At 41.0% G+C, this 25,102-nt stretch overlaps 1 protein-coding gene across 1 annotated transcript; it reads left to right on the top strand.

The window, feature by feature from the left end:
* The first annotated feature begins 1,951 nt into the window (after positions 1-1,951).
* Positions 1,952-23,379, top strand: LOC146644267 (CMP-N-acetylneuraminate-beta-galactosamide-alpha-2,3-sialyltransferase 1-like). The gene is made up of 6 exons (XM_085395971.1): positions 1,952-2,203; positions 10,744-10,940; positions 11,792-11,959; positions 15,217-15,262; positions 15,917-16,036; positions 23,212-23,379. The coding sequence occupies exons 1-6, from the start codon at positions 1,952-1,954 to the stop codon at positions 23,377-23,379; spliced, it is 951 nt and encodes a 316-aa protein (XP_085252097.1).
* Positions 23,380-25,102: the final 1,723 nt, after the last annotated feature.

A 25,102-nucleotide genomic window follows, 5' to 3' on the forward strand; every position in this document is an offset into this window, starting at 1 on the left:
TACCTGTGATGCAATGACAATAAAGTTGAATTCTATTCTATTCTATTCTATTCTATTCTATTCTATTCTATTCTATTCTATACCACACCTTTTATCTGTACCACTGACAGTTCATGTGCTGACATGTTGCGTCCACACCTTCTCTGTCAACATTCTTTTCCTCAAAGCACAGCTGCTGCCATTAGATTGATGATGATTGTAAAAATAAAGACCTCACCTAAGCAGCTTATATCCAGTGACTCAACAAGTAAACAAAGTAGAATTGACAAAAATAATACCCTATTGCAAAATGTATAAACTCTTTCAAGTTTAAAATTAAAGATCTGAAATTTCTTTAGAGGGAATTAATGTACACATCCAAGGCCAATTCAATGGCACTTTAAATGATTTACTCTAACTGTTATAATGGAAGGAGTACCAAAGGGCTGAAATGGTCAAATATATATACAAATATCAATAAAATGCTCCTCTGATATCTATAAAATTAACATTAAATATCATGTATGTTCTGCAAGCCTGAGATAACTCACACAGTTATCACACTAGTGATCAGCATCAGCCAACAGCAAATATCATAATGTGTACTTTATGCAAATATTTTCATCTCGAAAGCTTCAACTTAAGACAGCGGCTGAGGTGCGACAAAGGATCACTATTTTTGTACTAACTTTGTCTTTCTTTTCTTTTTTACGAGTAGTGTAATTGAATATTTATCTGTTATGCTCTAGATTAAAGACTATGGTTCGTTTATAACATTCTCTACTTACCTTTAGCTGTTTTGGCAGAAAGTGGTAGCTTTATTTATACAGCTTCTCTTACTTTTTGACTTGGTCATATGCGTTCTTTTAGCCTCATTGAATTTTCAGTGTTTTTTGCATATTTTTAACCCACAATGTTCTATATGGTTTTTTTTAGTTAGAGTTTTTTTTTAGAGATATGACCATATATGAGGGTGGAATTATTTTCAGCTAATGAGAAAGATCCTCTAGTAAGAAGTATTCATAAAATGTTATGGTGCAAAGCATGGACACAAATTTCAGCTAATTACTGCTGAGTAACAGGCTAATAGATTATATATTTATACGTATGTATGCATATTTGTTTGTGTATGTTTTGTGGGTTTACATAAAACATTTAAATTGTGTGCAACAGTTGTGTGGCAATTCACAAGTCAGACACAACCCCAATAACTGTTTGCACATAGTCCATAACCCCTCCCTCCCTCTCCTTTTGAAAAGTTCCTCTTTTGTTGATAGCTACATAGATAGCTTGGTAGATGTATCATACAGGTTCTTCTTGACTCATATTCCTGCTTTTGTAATTTCATCTTTTTGCTGGTAAGACACCTTAAATTTACACTCTGTCTCATCTCACACTAATCTGTACTGAACCTCCAGTCATTAAGTTTCCCAAATGTATTTTTCTCTCACTATATGTGTGTGTTTGTGTGTGTCTATATATATATATATATATATATATATATATATATATATATATATATATATATATATATATATATATATATATATATGTATTAGAGATGATATTTTAGGTTATTCATCAGCAATAGAGTTAATACTACAATGGCACAAGTAATTCATGCAATTACATGACAGACTCTGAAAGTATTTTAAGTTCTGTGTTTTCCTTTCTGTTGGCTGTCATGCTATTTGATTCAACTTTAGGCAACACACCGTGATGTGCTCAGGAGTAGCAGCTGGTTTATGCTGGTAAATGCTATCTGTGCAAATACCATAAATACAAGAGGACATTAAACCTTCTATGTTTATCTGATTTTTCTGCCTTCCAGTGCAGTGCTCTTAATATGTTGCCAACTATAAATAATTTTAATTAAAGAGTTATCATTTCTGTTACTGTTTTCTTAAAGGCTTAGTGCTAATTTTCACATTCACTCACATTGTATTTGTTCATAGATTGGAACTCCATCAAGATGTATTTCAAAAGGGGAAAATTCAGAGTGCACATTTCCCCACTACTGAGTATCACAGCAATTGTTTTGGTCTCCATCCTTTTATGGAATTTATCTGGATATACCTTCTGTCATCAGGAGTCAAGACTTTGTGCCTGTCACAAATGTCTAACAGACAGTGATCCTTGGTTTAATGACATCATTAGTGAATCTCCTAAACCTTTTATGTCACAGAAACATAAACCCTTGGAGGAAGATTTCAACTGGTGGAAGGTAAATAATGAAAACATATTACAATAAACCTTTGTCCCACTGTGGCCATGTTAAAGTTGTTTTAACTGCCCATCCCTTGTTTATTTTATGACACCTGTGTTTACTGGTATAGCAAGAGCAGTATATTCAAGTGTGTGCTACCTCCACCAAAAAAAACCAACACAAATATTCCTCCGTAGTTAAGCTACGGATTAGATAAGTTTAAAAAACCTTGTTTGATACTTATCTTTCTTTCTTTTATGTTTACTCAACTCTTTATCCTTGCAACCCGTATTTCTAACTGGCTGAAGAATTGTAAAATACAATTACTTATATAGACATCTTTAAAACAGTGGTTCTTAACCTTGTTGGAGGTACCGAACCCCGCCAGTTGCATATGCGCATTCACTGAACCCCTCTTTAGTGAAAAATAAAATATGATTTTTTTCAAATTCAAGACATAGATATGTTTTTTACTGGTGCACAAAATGAGCCGTGGTGGAGGCTCTGCCGAACCCCTGAGACCGACTCACCGAACCCCTAGGGTTCGATCGAACCCAGGTTAAGAACCACTGCTTTAAAATGACAAAAGAAAAAAAAAGAAGTTTCACCACTCATCTGAGAAGCTTCTTCAGTTCTAAGAGCAACTGGTGGAGAGTCCCAGATCTGAACCTTATTGGAAGTATCCAATTGGAGGGATAATAGGTACTTTGTATCAAACCAGTGATTTATGACCCGCCGTCAAATGATGTATGACAGAAGAAGTAATAAAGGAAGTAATAAAGGTTTACGACAGTCATAATTTTTATGAATATCATAAAATTATATAATAAACAATATAAATAATCATATGACCCAAAATATATCATCATGGAAGTATGGTGATGTAATAGGATGATAAATAGGATGTTAAATGATAAATGGCCTGCATTTGTATAGTGCTTTTCTAGTCCCTAAGGACCCCAAAGCGCTTCACACTACATTCAGTCATTCACCCATTCACACACACACTGGTGACAGCAAGCTACATTGTAGCCACAGCTGCCCTGGGGCGCACTGACAGAGGCAAGGCTGCCGGACACCGGCGCCACCGGGCCCTCTGACCACCACCAGTAGGCAAACATGGGGTTAGTATCTTGCCCAAGGATATTTGGCATGCAACCAGGAGGTAGCCTGGGATCGAACCACCGACCTTCTGATTAGCGGTTGACCTGCTCTGCCACCTGAGCTACAGCCACCCACCCATGTTAAAGCCAAAAGGTTTACTTTTTTGACAAAAAAATTTCATCCTTTTTAGACAACTGTTTTTGGGGACCCGTGCGTGTGTGTGTGTGTGTGTGTGTGTGTGTGTGTGTGTGTGTGTGTGTGTGTGTGTAAAAATGTGTTAAAAGGATCTCTTCACAGCCCCCTCACCCAGTTTTCAATTGGAGATGCTCCATGTTTCAGCCATAACTGAAGAGTCCATTCCTGGAAATGGCTTGCATTACCTGGATTTAATTGACACACAACTGAGTTTAAGATTGAAAATAATGAACAGTGATGGCTCTTATCTGGCCCTTGATGTCCTGGTTGTTGTACTTTTGAAACGGTGCCGGTGCTTAAACCGGTGCTTAAAGAATGAAGAACACAAACTTTGTCCAAAAACCTCTCATGTTTAGCTGTTTTCCACTTTTTCTTTGGCCATTTTAGCCTTTTTGGCCAGGGTGAAGGGAGTATCTGCCATCAAACAAGAAGACAGCCGCATGTAACTATGGCAGTGTTTGCTAGTTCACCTTACATGCATTAATTTAATAACGTGGTTAGCCTACTCAACGTAAATTACACACGAACAACATTAAGCTACTGATGCAGAGAAGAACGCTGTTGCTGCCATCATCATCTGTCATCATTTCTGCTACACTGGCAGGGCTAGGGGCCAGGACTCACCTCTTCGGGTTCTTGAGGGATGTTGCAAACTCCAGGTCCGATAACAGGCACCACACCCGCAGTAGATGTGCACGGTGTGAGGTGTCGCAGGTCAAGCTATCAAATACGGCGCATTTCTCGGCTTTTAAAAAAACGCTATGCATCGCCAAGTGTTTCATCAGATTCGAGGAGTTACCTCCTTTGCACAGTACCTTAAAGCACTTGTTGCAGGCTGCTGAGTTTGAATCTTTTGCTGTGAAGTACAGCCAGACTTTTGACTTGGGCATTTTTAATCTGTAGCTCTGCTCTAAAAGAACGTACGTACCTGGCCCCACCTACTATGCTTGCTAAGGTAAAATGATTGGCTAGAATCCAAAGTGTATGACATCTCAGTAAAAAAAAAAAAGCACCGAAATAAAGCCCTGAAATGTGCACTGCTTTTCGGTCTGGTTACTACCGTTTATGTCAGAAGTATTTTTTGCCTGTTAAAAACATTCAATTCAAGACTCATTCCACGCAATTATTAAAAAAAACATTATAATACAGTATAGGGCAGTATAGGGCTTTGTATCTACCACTCAATTCAATTCAATTTTATTTATAAAGCACCAAATCACAACAATAGTCGCCTCAAGGTGCTTTATATTGTAAGGTAGACCCTACAATAATACACACCGCTCATTATATCTCACTCCGCTGTGATATAATGAGCTGTCACGGTCACGTAGCTTTCCGTTGCCCTGGAGGTCCACCCATTTGTAGTAGTTAGAGCAACAAAAGATGCCTGGGACAGTTCAGCCATAACTTAAATCTTTTCCTGCTCATACATGCTTGGAACGATCTTGCCACTAAAGCGGACGTGCAACGGGATATCACTGCGTGGCTCAAGCACATTCATCATAGTTTAAACCCCTTGTTTTGCACAACGTCTGCAGCTAAACACCCCAATAGCTTCTGTAATAGCTTTAGCCCGGTCGGACTGGGCAGCAAAGGGCTGCTTAAATACCGCAAACTCCTCTGCTAGCGCTGGCCATAACTAATGCTTGACAGACCCACCACGCGCACCATACACATACTTTTTTTTCTTCTTTTTCCAATCTTACGGATCAACCGTGATCCGTTACACCACTAATGAACACCCATTTCCCAACCAGAGAATCACCACAATACCACCTAATAAACCAGGCATGTCCAAAGTCCGTCAGATTCCAAGTGGCCCACAGCTTCAGTCTAATTATAACTTTCTAAGTCTGAATAAATAAATCATGAATTTAAAGGTGTAATTCTTTTTTCACCACATGGTGGCAGCACTGCCCCCCCCCCCCCCGCTACTTGCACCTGTGCTGCGAGCCCGCCTTTCTCTGCTCTTTTCTGCCATGGCGACTGTACAAAAAAAGAGAAAGGTTGATGGTGAGAGCTGCCGCTTTCAGGAGTGGTGGGAATTGCAGTTTTTTTTAACTGAAATTCGAGGCAATTGTGTTTGCCTGATTTGTAAAGAGACTGTTGCCTTGTTTAAGGATTTTAACATTAGGAGACACTACGAGACTAAACATGCTGCAACATATAACAAGGTAACAGGGAGTGAGCGCGCTGAAAAAGTGAAGCAACTCCAAGCTGCTCTGGCTTCGCAACAGCGATTTTTCATGCGGGTCTGTGAGACACATGAAAATATCATGAAAGCCAGCTACGAAGTGGCTATGTTAATAGCTAAACATGGCAAACCTTTCACTGAAGGTACGTTTGTCAAAGACTGTGTGTAACTCCGAAATGACAACACAGGCACGGCTTCTTCAAGACGGGCGCTTCGCTGCATTTATTGAACGCCGTGAAAAAATTACAAACATAAAACACAAAGGCTTTAAGCGCTTCAGTCTATCAAAAGTAACACTTGTGCTTTAACAACAAGAAATTACCTCGTGGCCGCCTGCCACTTCGGAGGTCCTAGAACAATAACCTTACTGTGCATTCTAAATTAAAACATAAAATAATTAGAACACCATACATTACAAATTTTCACAATATTACAATACAGTTATAGCAAATGACAAATAGCTTGTACAGTTAGTAGACTAACCAGGCCTTTGCAGATAGCTCGCTGAACTCCTTAGCGTGATTATTAAACGTGGGCTCACAGCCTATATTATCACGCCCAAAACCTTGCGATAATAGCGGTGTAACAAAACTTGTTCTTTGTGACAAGATAAACGCACCTTTACAATATTGTCCACAGAAATGTACAAGCAAGAACATTTTAACTGCTGGAACCATCTATTAAACTTCTTTATACATAAACCATTTCTGTGACACTAACACTGTGTCATGAAAATGGTGGAGAACATTTGCCCAGAGAAGAAGCAAGAATTTCTGAGTGTTTGCTTGGCACACAACACTGTATTCGCTCTAAAGCTCTGTACCACCAACAGTTTCAGCAGTTTCTGCATGACATCCTGGCTGAATATGGTGACGTAATTTATTACAATGATGTGAGGTGGCTAAGTCGGGGGTCTGCACTACAGCGATTTTTCTCTCTCAGAGAGGAAATCAGACAGTTTTTAGATGAGAAGGGACAACCAATGGAAGAACTGTCTGATCCTGTATGGCTAGCAAATCTGGCTTTTTTGGTTGACATCACGAAGTATCTGAATGCGCTGAATGTTAATCTTCAAGGAAAAGACGTAGTGGTGAGCCAACTATATGCTCACATCAAGGTCTTTGGAACCAAACTGCAACTTTTCCAAAGACACTTGTCCCTAACAGAGCCCTGTACCGCACACTTCCCAGTTTTGAAAGAGGTTATTGACAGTTTCCCAGTGGACATTAATGTCCAAATGAAGAGTTACGCAACAGCTATCGCATTTCTTTCTGGAGAATTTAACAAACGCTTTCAGGACTTTGCAGCTATCGAAAAAGACATGCTGCTTTTCTCATCTCCCTTCTCCATGGAACCTGATGATGCTCCTCCGCAGCTTCAGCGGGAGCTCATTGAGCTGCAGTGTGACGATGAGTGCCGCGGAAAACACCGGCAGTGTTCTCTTGTTGACTTTTATCGGCAGCTATAGACAAAGACAGGTTTCCTGAGGTGTGATCTCTTGCTAAGAAAATGCTGAGCTTATTTGGTTCCACATATTTGTGTGGCATTTAACACCATCATCCCCTCAAAACTTGCCACGAAGCTCGTCGACCTTGGGCTGGGAACACCAATCTGCAGATGGATTCTAAACTTCCTCACAAACAGGCCCCAGGTGGTGAGAGTCGGTAAGCACACCTCCTCATCGCTCATCCTAAACACAGGTACGCCACAGGGTTGTGTGCTTAGCCCCCTCCTATATTCCCTGTTCACACACGACTGTGTTGCTAAACATGAGTCCAACATCATCATCAAGTTTGCGGATGACACAGCCATCATAGGCCTCATCACAGACAACGACGAGACGGCGTATAGAGAGGAGGTGATGGCACTGTACGAGTGGTGTCTGGAAAATAACCTGACTCTCAACATCAGCAAAACTAGAAAAATGATAGTGGACTACCGGAAACGACCAGTCAGGGAACACCAGCCCATCCACATCAACGGTGTCAAGGTCGAAAGGGTCAGCAGCTTCAAATTCCTTGGAGTCAACATCACCGAGGACTTCTCCTGGACTCTTCACACAGACACTGCTATCAGGAAAGCTCGCCAGCGGCTTTATTTCCTGAGGAGGCTGAGGAAATTTGGCATGAACGCCAACATCACCTCAGATTTCTGGAGACTGAGCTGAGGGATGCAAAAGATGCAAACTCAGCAGCCAGCAACAAGTGCTTTAAGGTGATACTGTGCAAAGGAGGTAACACCTCGAATCTGATGAAACACCTGGCGACGCATAGCGTTTTTTTAAAATCAGACAAATGCACCCTATTTGATAGCTTGCTGCGAGACCTCACACCGAGCACATCTACTGCGCGTGAAGTGCCTGTTATCAGTCCCGGAGTTAGCAACATCCCCAAAAAACCCGAAGAGGTGAGTCCTGGCCTGTAGCCCTGCCAGTGTAACAGAAATGATGACGGATTATGATGGCAGCAGCAGCCGTTCTTCTCTGGGTCAGTAGCTTAATGTTGTTCGTGTGTAATTTACGTTGAGTAGGCTAACCATGTTATTAAATTAATGCACGTAAGGTGAACTACACCGTCGTAGTTGTTTGAAGGCAGATACTCCCTTCACCCTGGCCAAAAAAGCTAAAATGACCAAAGAAAAGTAGAAAACAGCTAAACATGAGAGGTTTTTAGACAAAGTTGGTGTTTTTTCCCCCCCATTGATTAAGCACTGCTTCCAGCCAAGAGTGATACCATAAATCCCCTATAGCTGCAGAAAAGGTTAACATTGTTGTCTTTTTACAAAAAAACAGCAAAACATGAGAGGTTTTTGGACAAAGTTTGTGTTCTTCATTCTTTAAGCACCGGTTCGAGCACCGTTTAAGCACCGGCACCATTTCAAAAGTCCCGTTTTTGTACTGGTATAAAACCTAAAACGTAAATGATACCCATCCCTAATTAGCAGTGCTAGTTAGTATAGCTCCAGGCTCAAAGGAAACAGAGCAAAAACAGTCATTAGAATTTAATGTAGCCCCCAAAAGGCAGTCTCAGTAATCTCAGCCGCAGGGAAACCAGGAAATCCACAGTTATTATTGTTCCCTGTCACACAAAACACAGCCCCCGAATAAATAGTCCAAAGTCTGAAACAGAAAAATTGTCCTTTTTACTCACCAAAGCCGGCTGCTCTAAAATCCCGGGGTCGGACTGTGGTGAGGGGCAACAACGGCGTGAGCACCACTTCCCATTTGAAGGCTGGACCGACGGGCCGAGCAGCGAAGCGGTAATGGCTGGGTGAGTGGTAGTGCCCGGGGAGCGAAGGTGAAGCTCGTTCAGAATAAAATCCTGTGCGAGCGGATTAAGTGAGCTGAGCAATCAGGGGAGACCGGGAACTAATCGCTGTAGCCGATTAGCTATAGCTTTCCCCTTATGCTGCGGGGACAGATTGATTAGCCGCTCCACGGAGTAGGTGACGTCCCTCTGGAGCTCCTCGGATGGATTAAATGCAGCGGGGTCCACAGTGGCTGGTTCCTACTGTCATGGCTCATGGGGCAAGCCATGTGGATTTTAATGAAGGACCCAAGATGCAGACAGCTTTCAGATGCAAGGGAGTTTCATTAGGGAAGTGAAATAAACATAAATACAGTGGGTATGAAACAGAACCTGAGGATAACCTAAACTGGAGACAACTAATAACAACAGACCTAAAGGTGATACCTAAAGTGTGTGAATGTGTGTGTGAATGGGTGGATGACTGGATGTGTAAAGTGCTTTGGGGTCCTTAGGGACTAGTAAAGCGCTATACAAATACAGGCCATTTAAAGGGGAGATGCAGGGAGACTCGGGAAAACCACACAGGAAAACTATGTCTACTATGAGCGACCATCTTTGAACAGAGGCGGTGGCTCACGACACCAACTGTCTACCATCTATAATCCAGTTTTGAGATCCCTTCCCAGACACCTTAACGCCCACCCAGGAAATCACATGATAGGGTGGGGTTAGGTTTCACAATGAGCTACCCGAAACCTTGGCTGATTGTGACCTACACCCGTTTTCACACCTTGGCTCATGTGATTAGGTAGAGGATCAGTAGGGGGTCCATGTCCCTCTTGGGGGACACTCCCACGGGTCTTAAATCTGGGACTCTCCACCATTTAACCCTAGAAATGAAGAAGCTTCTCGGATAAGAAGTGAAATGTTTTCAAGCAACTCAAAGAAATCGAAGACGCTTTTCCCCCCCAAGCTCCTTAGACTACGATGACCTGGATGATTGAGAACCTTCACAGACATATCTCAATAATTAATAACACAAATGTGAATACGTTTGATCCTTGAAGACACTTAGAAATAGATGCTGGTGCTATCTATCAAATAACTGAAATTGAATCAAACTGAATTGATTTCATGATTTTTAGAATATTGTGTTTCTGTGACTGACAGGGGATTTCTAAAAATCACCCCGTAGTTCTTCAGCTAAGACACCTGAGTTAGAAAACACAAACACTGCAGTTGTCTTTACTCGCGAGGGCAGTCATGAACGCAAAACCTGCGACCTGCGTCTCATCACTGTCTGCGTTCTTTATTTATACTTCAGAATCAGAATCAGAATCAGAATACTTTATTAATCCCGAAGGAAATTAGGGTTATTTGTCTGTATGTCTGTGTGTGTGTGTGAACAAATAGCTTCTTATTCTAAGAACTCTGAGCTGAGGTTCCCCTTTTTCTAAATCTGTATGTTCTTACAGAAAGAGGAAGCATTAGTTGTTTATCACAGAAAAAGTACATGTCAAAAGTCACGTAGACATTTGCTTAGTGATCAATAAAAGAATACATTTCATGGAGCTGATCACATTATATAAAAAAAAATTTTCCTTTGACAGTGACAAAAGTCAGAAAGTACGTATATTGTATGATTGGAATACTTAGAATCAGAACAATATTAATCCCTAAGGGAATTACACTATTGCGCACAGTTGCTCCAAGACAATGCAGATATTTTGTCATTAGCAGGGATAATGTTAAAGACGAAATGTGTTTTGAACAAGAGATGTGATCTGAGGTTGCAAAACTTTATTCTTTTTTCTCAGCCCTTACAGGGGGAAAAACAAAACTTCACTGTCTACAATAAAACACTAGAACGTGTGTTTCAGACAATAACACCCATTGCAGATGTTGAAGAACCTCGCCCTGATCGCTGCAGGAGATGTGCAGTGGTGGGGAATTCTGGAAATTTGAGAGGATCCCAGTATGGACCCCTGATTGATTTCCATGATATTGTGATAAGGTAATAATAATTTAATGGCATTTGTCCCGATTCGTGATTGAGGTGTGAGACAAACGACTACTGGTCCAAGTGCGTCAAAACAATGATTTTATTAAACACATGTGTGGAAAGATACACAGCTCGATATTGTCAACCCAGATCTCCCGTCAAAACATACTTCAGCATGGTTTTATTATGTCAGGGTAAACACCCCTTCTCGCGTTAGACAAAACATCACATGTATAGGTTATCATTAAGTTTCCGTATTTAACAGCATTTTTCCCTATATGGTTGTCCAGCTCCTCCAGATGCTTCCTGTAGACCTCGGATCACTAGTTGCCAAGCAGAGACAAAGCAAGATGTCTTTCACTTTTACCCTAGAAATTATACTTCATGTCTATGTGTATGTAAGCATGTTAGGCATTCATTCACAGCATTCAAGTCATTTCATCAATATATCAGTTCAGACATAACGCTGAACGACATTTTTAACCTTCATTAGACTGTATACTTAACTCTATCATGAGCACAAATGAAATGTGTGTTAATAACATGATTGAAACTGTATGTTTAATAAATGGAATAAATGTTTAATCAAATGCCATTGCTCAAAGCTTAATAAAAAGATAGAAAGGAATCAACATGATATAAAATGATATAATCCCCACACATTATAACCATCATTACACAAAAACAAAACACAAAAGCTAATTTCAACAGCACTGTTCACTGACAAAACCTGAAAAGCCTAGATTCATGTCACAAAAAAATCTAAGTTTTGTTATGTTTTGTTATGCATATAATGTGATGTAAATTACAATGTGTCTAAAATGCTAAATATGTAAACTTATATATCCTTCTGTACTATTTAGAGTCAACCGTGGGATGACCAAAGGTTTTGAAAGAGATGTTGGAACTAAAACAACTCATCGTGTCATGTATCCAGAAAGTTCTACTAGATTGGACAACAAAACTCATCTTTTGTTTTTTCCATTCAAAACACCTGACTTTTTGTGGCTTCTGAAGTCATTAATTCCAGGGTAGGCCAAACATGGCTTCTGTCTTCACTTTAATTATATTTCAATTTCTTTTAAAACTTATGTTGCTAGAAACTGTACTGCTACTGTACTGGAATGGCATTATGAAATTTCAGATTTTAATATCTTTGCAACACAGTCTTAGCTAACTATAAGTAAAGGTGCAAACCAGGTTCGTCTGTTTGAACAAGCAAATTAAACAAGGTTCAAAATTTAGTTAAACCTTAAAGGGTTCAGATCAATGGTGTATATTTTGTTTGGCATTGAAATTATATATTTTAATTTTCTTTCCTGGCCCTTAAACTCATTTACACAGTGGTCCCAACAGGCCAAACGGACTGCAACTTAAGAAAACACCAGCAATGAGAAAAACGCTGCAAAAGCAAACAAAACACAACGGAAATAGAAAAAACAAAAAAAGAAATAGGAAAAAACAGATTTCCAAAAGCACCAGGGAAGTGTTTCTGGGGAGACAATTTGCAGTAACCAAAATATGCTAAGTATTGCACTGGGAGATACTTAAAAGAAGTGGAGGATCTATCGGTTTTGTGAGGAAAGAAAAGATGAAAGGCAAGTGTGTTACCCTAACTATTAGCCTAATAATCCATCATAAGTATTACATGAATCATGTTTTTTCCTATTTCTGTTTTTGTTTTTCCCATTTGTGATTTCTTTTTTCCTATTTCTGTTTTGTTTTTCCTATTTCCGTTGTGTTCTGTATGCTTTTGCAGTGTTTTTATTGCTTGTGTTTCCTTAAGTTCCAGTCCGTTTGGGCTCTCAGGGCCACCATACATTTAGCTGTAAAATGTATAGAATGTTATAAATCCTAAATGCTTCAAATAACTTAACTAAATGTTAAAAAAATGTCATTGTTTTGTTGGCTGACATAAAGGGGAAAAAGATTATTTGGGGTAGTATCTATCCACCTAATGCTGATGATCAGACTTTTAAGTGCTTTAAACAACAATATTGCCCTGGTGGGGATTTTACGGTGTCAGTGGATCCAGATCATAGTGCCACTGTAATTTGTAGGCTTGAAAACAAATGTACACTGGCGAAGGCATTTGAAGGTGGTAAACACACTGGACACAGTGAAATAATCTCCTACACAAATCCTTTGTTTACTCCAACACAGATGACTCAAGTTTATGAGCAATGCTGCAGCTATTAGGAGATATCAATATCAGGCCTATATCTCATATCCCAGCCTAATGTATGGGTAACTGAACCCTCAAAAAAGAAACTATATGTGGTTCTGTGTCTTTCCTGGGGTGTTCCCACAACTGTTTCATGGGGAAACTTGCTTTAAAGAGTGGAAACACCCACACCCTCTAGCAGATCATTACATGAAGGAACCTTTTAAAAACAAGCACGTCCATGCTCACAGGTGTACACACGGGTGCTCACACACACAAACTACACCCTTTTTGGCTCTTACCTCAAAGCACACTGTGCGCTGTCAATATTATGTGCTGCACAATAATGTTTAATATTTAGTATTTACTGTTATATTCCCATATATCATCGTGATGTTGTTTATTGTATTGCTCTCGTTTTCTTCTGCTTGTTTTCTTTTTTCTTTCTCAACAAGTGATCCGGGTGATTGATATATGTATTTTTTTGTCTGCTTATTTAGTTGGTTTTTGTTTTTTTGCCCTTTATCCCCGTCCCTCTTCTCCGCTGCTTTTTCTCCCTCTTCCTTTCTCCCTTTTCTTTTCCTCATTCAAGTCTGTCCCGTATCTAGCAAGTGAAAATAAAAAAATAAATAAAATAAACTGGGTGATCGTGGCTCAAGAGTTGGGAGGTCGCCTTGTAATCGGAAGGTTGCCGGTTCGAGCCCCGGCTTGGACAGTCTCGGTCGTTGTGTCCTTGGGCAAGACACTTCACCCGTTGCCTACTGGTGGTGGTCAGAGGGCCCGGTGGCGCCAGTGTCCGGCAGCCTCGCCTCTGTCAGTGCGCCCCAGGGTGGCTGTGGCTACAATGTAGCTTGCCATCACCTGTGTGTGAATGGGTGGATGACTGGATATGTAAAGCGCTTTGGGGTCCTTAGGGACTAGTAAAGCGCTATATAAATACAGGCCATTTACCATAAACAATAAAAGGTGAATCAAATAGACCATTACGGCAAGGCTGGGATGGTCAATTTGATAAAGTAAATCCGTTGGGCATCTTTCCTCGCCTTTAGACAACAATCCTGATGGCAAAAGAGCCAAACGGGACAGGCAAAAAAAGAAAAAAAGATAAGAAAAAAAGAGTGAAAACACAAACGTGTTCTTCATCAATTCTTCTACCAGGCTCATCTTTGATTCATTTTCTCACAATCTACTTCATTTTTCTGCATACAAAAATGCCTTGATTTCCTAAGGGTCATGAATTGAACATCTTGCATTGTCCCATTGTATGTGTGGTCAAGCCTTTGACAGAATGTTAGCTTCAAACCATCCATCCATTCGCTTCCGCTTATCCTTTTCAGGGTCGCGGGGGGCGCTGGAGCCTATCCCAGCTGTCATAGGGCGAGAGGCAGGGTACACCCTGGACAGGTCGCCAGTCTGTCGCAGGGCTAACACACAGGGACAGACAACCATTCGCACTCACATTCATTCGAACATTCACACCTATTGGATTATCCAATTAACCTATCCCCACAAGCTGCATGTCTTTGGACGGTGGGAGGAAGCCGGAGTACCCGGAGGGAACCCACGCAAACACGGGGAGAACATGCAAACTCCACACAGAAAGATCCCAGTCTGGTGTTGGAATTGAACTCAGGACCTTCTTGCTGTGCGGCAACGGTGCTAACCACCGTGCCACCGTGCTGCCTAGCTTCAAACCATGTTTCCCTAAAACAGGCACTGCATCTCCCCATTAAATCTGCTCTCTAGTTGCCGTTGGGACCATTGGGAGTAATTTAACTTACAGCTGAAGCAGTAATACTATTACTTTTAGCTGCATATCCACTTTCTTTAACAATTTGCACATTTTTTAGTGGGCTAATAAACAGGAAATATTAAAACACAATTTTGAGACACCCCACTCCCCAAGAGCTGTTTGATATTAAAATATATTCCTATGATATATTCTGGTTTTTCACATAGCTAGCAGCAACTCTTTTTTTTTTTACATGGAAAAAAGTTAAATAAATTGTTTTATGAACAACTGAACATCTTATTGTGATTCTTAAGTCTTAGGTAATTATTAGCATTTGTTTGTTAAACAATAATTTCTTTAACAAATTCAACAATATATTTTCTTTTCAACAGGGAAAACGGTGCTCCAAACTCTAACAAGATAACTAACAAAGATTTGGTGAGTATTTTAGGTTTACCTTAACAAAACTGGCAAATGTTGATGCCCAGGAAGTCCAATAATAACTTTATGCTACCATTAATTCAGGCATGCATGCTTACATAGACACACGCAGTCACTGTCCCCCATTTAGAAAGACAGAGGCGTCAGACGCTCTCACAAACCAATCCCGACATCAAAGTCGTCATTTGGAATAAATGTAATTTTTTAAAATAAGAATTATGTATGCTCCCACTAAAAATCAAGAATGTTGGATACTGTTTGTCGGCGATTTGGACAGCCCAGCGGGTGCTCCCAATGCCTTTGGAGTAGGTGAAGCCTAAGGCAAGATATGCTTCATCACATTTTCCAGTAATGCCCCCCCCCCCTCACAATGGCTCTCCCCACCCCTCAGCCTTTACTTTGTTGCAGTATTTGTTGTTTACTCTGTTCTGCATCCGGTATGTTATTGTTTTCCACAGTTGCTCATACTTGACAATTATGTGCTCGGAAGGTCATGCATGTCACTGAACAAAGCCATGCCACTAATAGTGGCTTCTTTTAGCCACAGTGGTGCTTATTTAAAGTATTTTGTATATTAGTATATTGTGCATATACTTCATAAAAGAACAATTAATAAAACTCAGATTTAAAGATTTGTCTGATTCATAACAGGTGTCGATCCTTCATCCAGCTTTCATGAAATATGTTCATGATGTCTGGCTGAGAAAGAAGGCTGCTTATCCATCCACTGGCTTCCTTGCTGTGGTTCTCAGCTTATTAATGTGTGATGAGGTATGTTCACCTTACACAATCTACTTCTACATTATAGACATACTTGAAGAAAAACTGATTAAGAAGCTGTAGTTTATGGAGTACACTTGCAAGAGAAAGCACTTCTGAATATATTTCAAGCATGAAAAATGGTAATCTTGAAGCTCCTTAAGTGGAAGGTTGATGCAGCTTTAATGAAGAATGCTATTGTAAATATGTATTCATATTGCCAACTTATAGAAATACTGTTTCTATACTGCTGTAACTGCTATGAAGCTGTAACTTTCACGAAATAATATATTCTGATGTGCCAGCAAAGCATGCCGTCATATGTATTAATATCGTTATATTTTGTAAAGTTCAAGTTCAACTTGTGATAGAAATACTGTCAACAGTATACTGGTGCATTTACAATCTGAGTCGATTAGAGATGATGCCAGTGGCAGTGATAAAACAAAAAGGAGGATGGGGATTATTTAATACTAACAGTTTCGTCAGTGGATCTCGGGATGTTAAAGGAGCTGTGGATGTCAGGTAATTTTTCATGGAGTTACAAACATGTTCACTCAGCTGGTTAACCTAAGAAATATGTATTTAACAGTAAAAAATGAGTTATCATTTATATAATATTTTAACATACAGTATTCTAATACTTTTCAAAGCAGTGCAAAAATGTTGCATCTAGCTTTTGCCTGATTAATTTAGGGCTTGCTAGAAAAAATAAAACTTAAATTTGACTGCAAGGAATGCAAGTAAAACACAGCAAAAAATAAATAAAATCAAAGATTCAGCAGCACTGAGTCCTGTCGCTCTTAAATTTATTGTCACCTGTTTAGCAGGAGTATGGCGGGTGGAGGTTTGCCAGGTGCCGCAGCGGTCATGTCAGTGGGAGGATCCGGGGGTTTCTCTGTGAATTTAACATTCCTGTGGCAGCGTGCTAGGTGCTTGCTCAGATTCGAGGTTTAATCTTTCGCTGAAGAAAGAAGTTTTCTTCCCACACAGAGTGTACAGCGGACACTAATGTTTTTGTCACTTTTTACAGAATAAAACTTAAAGTAATGCAAGTATGTCCACACTTTAAACGCTGCAAGGTCATAGTCTCTCCCACACTCCTTATGATCTATTGTTGATCTACACACGTCTATTGCTGCCACGGGTGTCGCACATGCTTACGGCATTGTCATGAGACACTTTCACAAACAAAATCATGACAGTTTAGTAACGCAATAACACAGCGTGCTTACAGGAAAGTAACAGTAATTTAATTACATTTTTGTAATAGTAATCCCTTACGTTACTCATTACTTGAAAAAAGTATCCGGAATGCGATACTGCACATCTCTGTTGTTAATGCAACATAGATTGGAAGTGGAGATAAGGGGTGTTATGATGTGAGAGGATGATAGCAAATCAGAGGGGTTAAAGAACATTTGTAACCTTCCTCTTCTTTATGTCAGACAAAAGACATAGGTCAACAAAATTTTTTTTGTAATCATCAGAAAGCACAAAACACTTTTCTAAACCAGTTTTTCATGCTGACTTCAGTCACATGAACTTTTTGAATTATTAGTAATATTCATTTGCAATAGACTTGGATGCATTTTTTTATTAAACGGCGGGCACCAATCAAGTAAATTTTCAGTGCGAAGTCAGATAGGCAAACACTGTGTCATAGATATAATGACCAGTGTCAGTCAGCTACCACTGTACTGTACCGGCCCACCAGGTATTAAAGCCATAAAGCCTTTGAATGAAAACAAACACTGTTGTGACAGTGATATACACTGTCCTGTTGGTATATGTATGATTTCTATACATTTTACATCAGATAAAAACTTTGGTTGTAAGATTCAGATAATTATTTAATAAAAGCTTGACATTTTAAATGAGAATACAAAAGAAAAGTATTTCTTTGTGCCCCCCTCCCCCATTTCCCTCTTAATGCCCTACCTGCCCCCCTGGCAAAACTTTGCTGGACCCACCCCGGCACAGTTACTAGCTGTCAGCTACTTAGAAAAGGATCCTGGTGTTATTTGTCTCTCAGAAACAGTTCATAACTTCCCATCAACTCATTCATGCCACCTTAAAGATTAACCTGTTTCTCTGTCACCTGTTCAGGTCTGATGATTCAGCAGGGATCTCTCCTGGTTTCATCTTCATGTTTCCCTCTCACCACATATCCAAACCGATATCATGACCAGCTGCTTTTACTGCTGTGACTCCAGCAAACATCAGCTGATACTAAGAAATATTAAATAAATTCTAACAACAGCTGATCATGCTGTTGTTTATAGCGCGACATCGCTGGTTTCTTCTTTCTGGCGCAAAGTGGGAGATAAACAAACAAGAGAGAAAAGCCGATCAGCTGATCATTGGTCAGTTTCATGATTAAAGTAGCTACAGGAAAGGGAGGGAGAGAGAATGAGAGCAGCTTACAGCATAAAGACAGAGTAACTCCAGCTTTGTGTCTTTTTCCATTCTAGCTGAAATCCGGGACAAACTGCGTTCCTTTTCAGCTCAATGCGAAACGTTTTCTCTGAATACGAGACCATTCAGTTTTTTACGGGACGGTTGGCAACTCTACTAACTAAACTTATGAACAAAATAAACTTCACTATCAGCCCAGCAGCATAGAAACTCCGTCATGCTAGCTAGTACGCAGTACCAGTTATTGTAACTAAATTTAAAAAGTCAGCAAACCGAAAATAAACTACACCTAAACTTGGTTTATATCTGACCCAGATAGACTGCAGGTCATAACTTGACACTTGGACCCTCATCCACCTGCTGGCCTCTGTGGAAACTCCACCATAGCCACCACCAAACAACTGAGTTATTTTTACACATCGGCCAGCATCTGGCCAATCCACCACCATTCATTGTTTATACCGTTAAAAAAAAAAAAAAATCATCGGCCAATAAAAACGAAAAATCACCATCGGCCCACCGGGCAAATGCCCGGTATGCCCAATGGCTAGTCCAGCTATGCCTCAAGGCGCTTTTTCTGGAAAGGATTCAGAAGTGTGAGTGTAGGAAGTGTATTTTCATTCACATGCGACAGCCCAGTTTCTGGTAGGAATCAAGCAGATGCTGAACTCCTTCCTTGTATGTAGCAGACTTGTGGATGCCCGCAAAGTTTTCGCAGAGCCACTTGAATGCCTCCCAAGCTTCAAACTCTGCTGTTGAGAGTTTTTTTGAAGCATTCATTCTGCAAAACTGACTTGATCTGCGCACTTACAAATATCCCTTGCTTCAATTTCGCAGCACTTATGTTTGGAAACTTTTCAGCAAAGTACTGAAAATGTAGTGAGTTCACTTTGCCCGTGGCTTTGACAAGATTCTTCATTAAGCTTCTTGATATAGAGAGGTGGCAAAAATATTTTATGCAGTTCAACCAGAGGCAGAAACTTGACATAGGCATCTAGTGGCTGCCAGTTACGCTTGACACAGTAGATTGACTGCCCACAGGCCCAGGAAACGGCAGTATTTGGTGATTTGCCTTCCCAAAAGCTTGCATTCCCATCAACATACCAGTCACCTACAGATCACTACTGGTGAGTTTTATATGCAACTGACTCAAGCAGTGTCTTCATGTTGTCATAGGACTCCTTTAGATGAACCGAATGGGCAATCGGCACACTTGGTCTGGCATTTCCATTATGGAGTAGGACTGCCTTCAAGCTTTTTTGTGAAGAATCATTGCAGAGATGACATTCAGCTCTTGTGTCTTGGAACATGCTCTTGTGACAAACTGCTGAAGAGTCCGTTGACGTCATGACAATACCACAGTGAGTCATCAGCAGTGAAGAATGCTGTCAAGTTATGACTTTGACCTCTTTACAGTAACATCCTTGGCAAGCAAATGCTTCAGCTTAAGCCTCAAAGGCAAGAAGTTCTCCTATGTCTTTTGACAGATTTAGATCATGAACGATATTGTACAGCTCTGCTTGTGCAAAAGTCTCTGGTTCTAAATAGTCATCAGGCACGTAATAAAGATCTGATGACTCTGGATTGTAACCAGATGCACCGTGACTGTGTTCCTCGTAATGTTCTACAGAATCTAATGCATCATGTGACAGTACAAGAACAGGCAATTAGTTATCATGAGAAACAGGCCTTATTTTAGAATCCAGACTGGGATATAAAGTTTTGTGCTTATTTTTGGCTGAGAATCCTGTTGTATTCACGTGACAAAAATAGCCACCGTTGAGATGATCTTGCGGTTCCCACCACACCATCAGGATTGCAAATGCCATTGCTGCCACAGATTTAGCTAGTAACACAGTCCATTGGAACAACTGTTGTAGATAACATGTGGAGCCCAAATTTATCCTGGTCACCCAGTGGACAGTCAGAGTACAATTTGCATATCTTCTTAAGGTCTGTTGTAATTGGGTGACATTGTGCTTTCATCGTGAATAAACCAGACAAGTAACAGAAACTGTCTGGATGAGTAAAGCAATATCTAGGCATGGTAACAACTTAAATCAATCGCAAGTAAGGACATGGACCGCAGCTGATGGTTCTCCTATTGCAACTTATGGGGAAAGGTTAGTGACTGCTAGTTTCCACGGTCGGGAATTCCAGTGGAACTTTGTTGTTGATGCCAGCTCAGTGCCTATCTTAGGCGCTGATTTTCTTGCTCACGGGCTGTTAGTCGATTTTGCTCACAGACGTTTGATTAACGCTCTGTCATTCTTTTCGCTGCCCTGTTTTATCCGGGCCGCTAACCCCCTCATCTTGGCCAATTTGGTAGCCCCTGGGGACGTGTTTCAGCGTTTGCTGTGTTTCCGTCACTGTTAACTCCTAATTTCTGCAGCGAAACAAGGGGTTGAGCATTCCCATATCCCATGGTTGGTTCCGGTGTTTTTGCACATGCATTGCCTCGATCCTGCGAAGCTGTCTGTTGCCCGGGAGGAGTTCGCGGCCATGGAGTGCCTGTGCATTGTGCAGCATTCGAACAGTGCCTGGGCCTCTCCCATTCACATGGTGCCCAAGTCGAACAGGCGGTAGTGACCGTGCCGGGATTTTCGACGTTTAAATAACGTTACGGAGAACGAACGTTACCCGATTCCCCACATCCAGGATTTTTCCACCCATCTCGCTGGGACCTCGATTTTTTCCAAAATCGATTTGGTGCAGGGGTCAGTAATACCAAGTGCTGGTACGCGCTGAGGATGTTCCTAAAACCGCCATCATCACTCCCTTTGGCTTGTTGGAGTTCCTGCGCATGCCATTTGGGTTGAAAGGTGCCGCTCAGACGTTTCCATGCCTGATTGACTCTGTTTTGTGGGGCTGCCTTTCGTTTTCGTCTACCTGGATGATATATTGGTGGCCAGCAGGTCGGTGGGCCAGCACCAGGTTTTTCAGCATTTGGTGGAACATGGCCTGATCATCAACCCGTCCAAGTGCCAGTTTGGTTTGCCGGTCCTGGATTTCCTGGGGCACCGCATCTCCGCTGACAGTGTGGTCCCATTGTCAGACAAGGTTCAGGCTGTCACAGCTGTTCCGCGTCCCACCTCAGTTAAGGTGTTGCAGGAGTTCCTGGGTATTGTCAATTTTTATAATCGTTTCGTTCCCCGGGTCGCTCACCTGTTACAACCGCTCTACGCCGTTTTAAAAGGTAAAACGTCTAAAGACCCTGTTGACTGGTCTCCAGACCGCATCTGTGTGTTTTCTGTGGGGAAGTCAGCACTGGCCAATGCTGCTCTGCTGGCACACCTGTCCCGATCAGCGGAGATCGCATTGGCCATCAACCCGTTGGATGTAGCGTTGGGCGCCGTGTTGGAACAGCGGGTCTCCGGCGTCTGGCAGCCCCTTGCCTTTTTCAGTCACACGCTCCGAGATGCTGAGCGTAAGTACAGTGTTACGTACAGAAAGTTGTTGGCTCTCCATCTCACAACACAACATTTTCGATTTTTCCGCAAGGGTCCCAGTTTTACCACGTACATTGACCATAAGCCTCTGACCTTCACCATGTCCAAGGTTTCTGATCCTTGGAGCACGTGCCAGCAGTGTCAGTTGGCGGCCATATCGGAGTTTACTACGGACATTCAGCACGTGGCTGGCAAGTCCAACCTGGTCGCTGACTGTCTGTCCCGCGCGCTGGCTGGACAGACAGTCGGTGACGACTACGCTGCCATGGCTGCGGAGCAGTGCACCGACCCGGCCGTCCTTGCCCTTCGGTCCTCGCAGACGGGCCTCGTGCTGGAAGACACGCCAGTGTGGGACAGTCATCCATGGTTGCTGTGCATCGTGCACCTTTTCTGTGCCTGGCCCCGCGCACCACTCTCTACCAGACATTTTTGTTCCGCTGTTGCTGGGCTCTTCTAGTTTCGTTTTTGTTTGGCATGATGCCCATCAGCCCCACTTACGTCCGTTTTATGACGGCCCGTTTTGGGTTATTGAAACAGTCCCAAGCATTTTTTATTGGAATTCGGGGGACTTCATGTTCTACAGGAAGCTCCACTGATGCCGGCCCGGGCCCCAGGGTTGCTGACGGACAGTTGGACTCTGACCCTTCCTCGGAGATTGCTCCGCACCCCCAGTGCTCGTCCAGCCAATGGAAGGTTCAGCCTGTCTTTCCCGGCCCGGTGAGCCCACAGCCAGTTCTCTGACTCCCCATCTCAGCCGTTCTGGACTGTTTAAGCCCTGGGTCCTGGACTAGTGGACATTTTCTTTGGGTTTTTGCGAGGGCAGGGGTGGGGGGTGGGCATGTGTAGTGACCCACTAGAGGGCTTCACTTCCACCCAAGCTTGGAGGAGATGTTCTGTTGTGTTTGGGTGCGATATCCTGAGTTGATGTGTGGAGGTGAATAAAGTTGTAGTGGAAAACTAGAGCTCCTGTGTCGTGTGCCCCATGCCTCCATTATGCCTTTGTTTTTTTTTTTTGTTTTTTCAATTGTAGAAAATAGTAGTTTAGTGTTCCAGAACTAGGTTCAACATTTTTGTCAGTGCTTTGACATATATACAGTATATTTACATGTTTCTTTGAATTGTAACTCCATGAAAAAAATGGTTCATAAAGAAAATTTCAATTACATTGGGGGGTTTTTATGCCTAAAGAGGAATAAAAAAAAACTCTGGAAAGTTTTTTTTCCATGACTGAGGTTTTCATAATTCCTGTGCAATTTGTGGCAACATTTATTTAAGTTCAATACTAAAGACTTAATGACTGTAAAAACTTTGTTTCTTTAGGTTAATGTCTTTGGGTTTGGAGCAGACAGCGAGGGAAACTGGAGCCATTACTTTGAAATCCTTAAAAACAAACGGTTAAAAACAGGAGGCCACCCAGGAGAAGAAGAATATAAAATGATTGTTAAATTACACATGAAGAAGAAAATAGTTTTTTTTAAAGGATGGTAATTTCCTTTACTTTTTCATTTGTCTCCTCATCATTTTCAAGTCATCGTCAGTGATAACCATAACTCCGTAAGAATAAATAAATTTAGTTCTAAAAAAAAAATCTGTGACCAGCAAAACCAAACAGCAAAAAACACAATTACTGAAACTGACATGCACGGTTTGGGATTGTTAGTAATGAAGACTCAGACCTCAAGAGATAATCCAGTGGTTCCCAAACTTTTATTGGCAGATATAGACAAAATACTGTTACTGTTAATCTAACTATGTTGAGTTTTTATATGCTTACACACACCCTTTCTAAATGGAGGGACAGTAACTCCATTTAGAAAGGCGTCATGGTGTAATTATTTCACGTGTAGTTTTTTTTTTTCCTGTGTAATAATATTCAGCATTGCCATCAATACATTTTTTAAAAAATGCCTCTCTGTGCAAAATGGGTTCAAGAACATAAACAGCTGTGGGATACTGTTTGTCCGTGATTTGAACTGGGGGAACAAATTGTGGTTCAGACTGATATTATTTGTATCCCACTGTAACTTTACTGTATAAAGAGCTAACATCTAGGCCCCACACTTTGGGAACCTCTGTGTTAATCTATGACAATTATTAAGCACTATGTAGCAGAGATGGCGACTTGCAATCGCAAGTTAGACCTGACCAAAACAAAAACCAAACCAAAGTTTTGGGATTCGAGTCTTGAGACCTTGTCATGAATTGCTGTGTGAGGCAGGTAGGATTAGACCCAAAATTCTGTTTATTGCAACAACCCTGAGTGAGTATGCACTTATCATTTTAAATGCTGTTGTACATCAATAAAGCAAAGGTCATATAAGATAATTCATAACATTTTACAAGTGTTAGAGAGACTAATTGGTCAATAGAATATCAGTTTCATCCATTAGACTCTTGAGACTTGACTTGGACTTGAAAAAAATTGCTGGTGAATATTTCTTCTATGTAGCATGTCTACATTTTGTCTCCAAAATAAAATGAATACAAAATGCAATGCTGCTTTCAGTTTGTCACTTTTCACTCCATTACCTGATTAGACATGAATGGGTACAGTGCCATTTAGTATCAATCATGAATTCATGCCATTCACATTAAACTCCTGTAACTTGTTCATTATCAAGAAACTATGTATATATGTTTGTTGCTAAAAAGTTATTGAATATATTCTACACTCATACTGGATGCTTCCATCAGAACAGAAGGTTTGGAGATGTTCTACAACACTTCACAATCAGATTTATAATAATGAATGGATTATGTCATGGTGTCTATGTCCAACCTTTGCATGTATAAATATCTGCAGAAAACATGGTGTGGCGATGGTAGGAAGCTGAAGTACTTTGATACAGTCCAGATCAAAAGTGTAAGACTACTTGAAAAATGGTGAAAATAAATAAATAAATAAATAAATCATATTTTGCATGGTTGGATCTTAACAAGGTTCCAAGTAGAGCTTCAACATGCAACAAGAAGAAATGGGAGAGGGACAAAACACTTTTTTGAGAATGCAATTTATTGAAAGCAATGCTTAAACTGTGGTAGCAAATGTTCGCAAGCTTGGCTACCGTTTGGGCCAGCGCCTCCTCTTGCTGGCTCACTCGTGTTTCCGCCATGCCCCAATCCTGAGTTTCAGCACCACTGTCGACTATGCATGATGGACCCGACCACATTTTCCTGTATTCCCGGTTGTCATCTTCACAGACACCAATGG

The sequence above is a fragment of the Rhamphochromis longiceps genome, linkage group LG22, assembly GCF_057381845.1.
Source record: "Rhamphochromis longiceps isolate RC_006_pf linkage group LG22, R_longiceps_female_GT1.1, whole genome shotgun sequence".
Lineage (NCBI taxonomy): Eukaryota > Metazoa > Chordata > Actinopteri > Cichliformes > Cichlidae > Rhamphochromis > Rhamphochromis longiceps.

Coding starts and splice junctions, on each gene's coding strand:
- LOC146644267 (XM_085395971.1), top strand. CDS start 1,952: ATGTATTTCAAAAGGGGAAAATTCAGAGTGCACATTTCCCCACTACTG. Junction 2,204..10,743: donor AAGATTTCAACTGGTGGAAG/GTAAATAATGAA, acceptor CTTTTTTCTCAG/CCCTTACAGGGGGAAAAACA. Junction 16,037..23,211: donor GCTTATTAATGTGTGATGAG/GTATGTTCACCT, acceptor TTGTTTCTTTAG/GTTAATGTCTTTGGGTTTGG.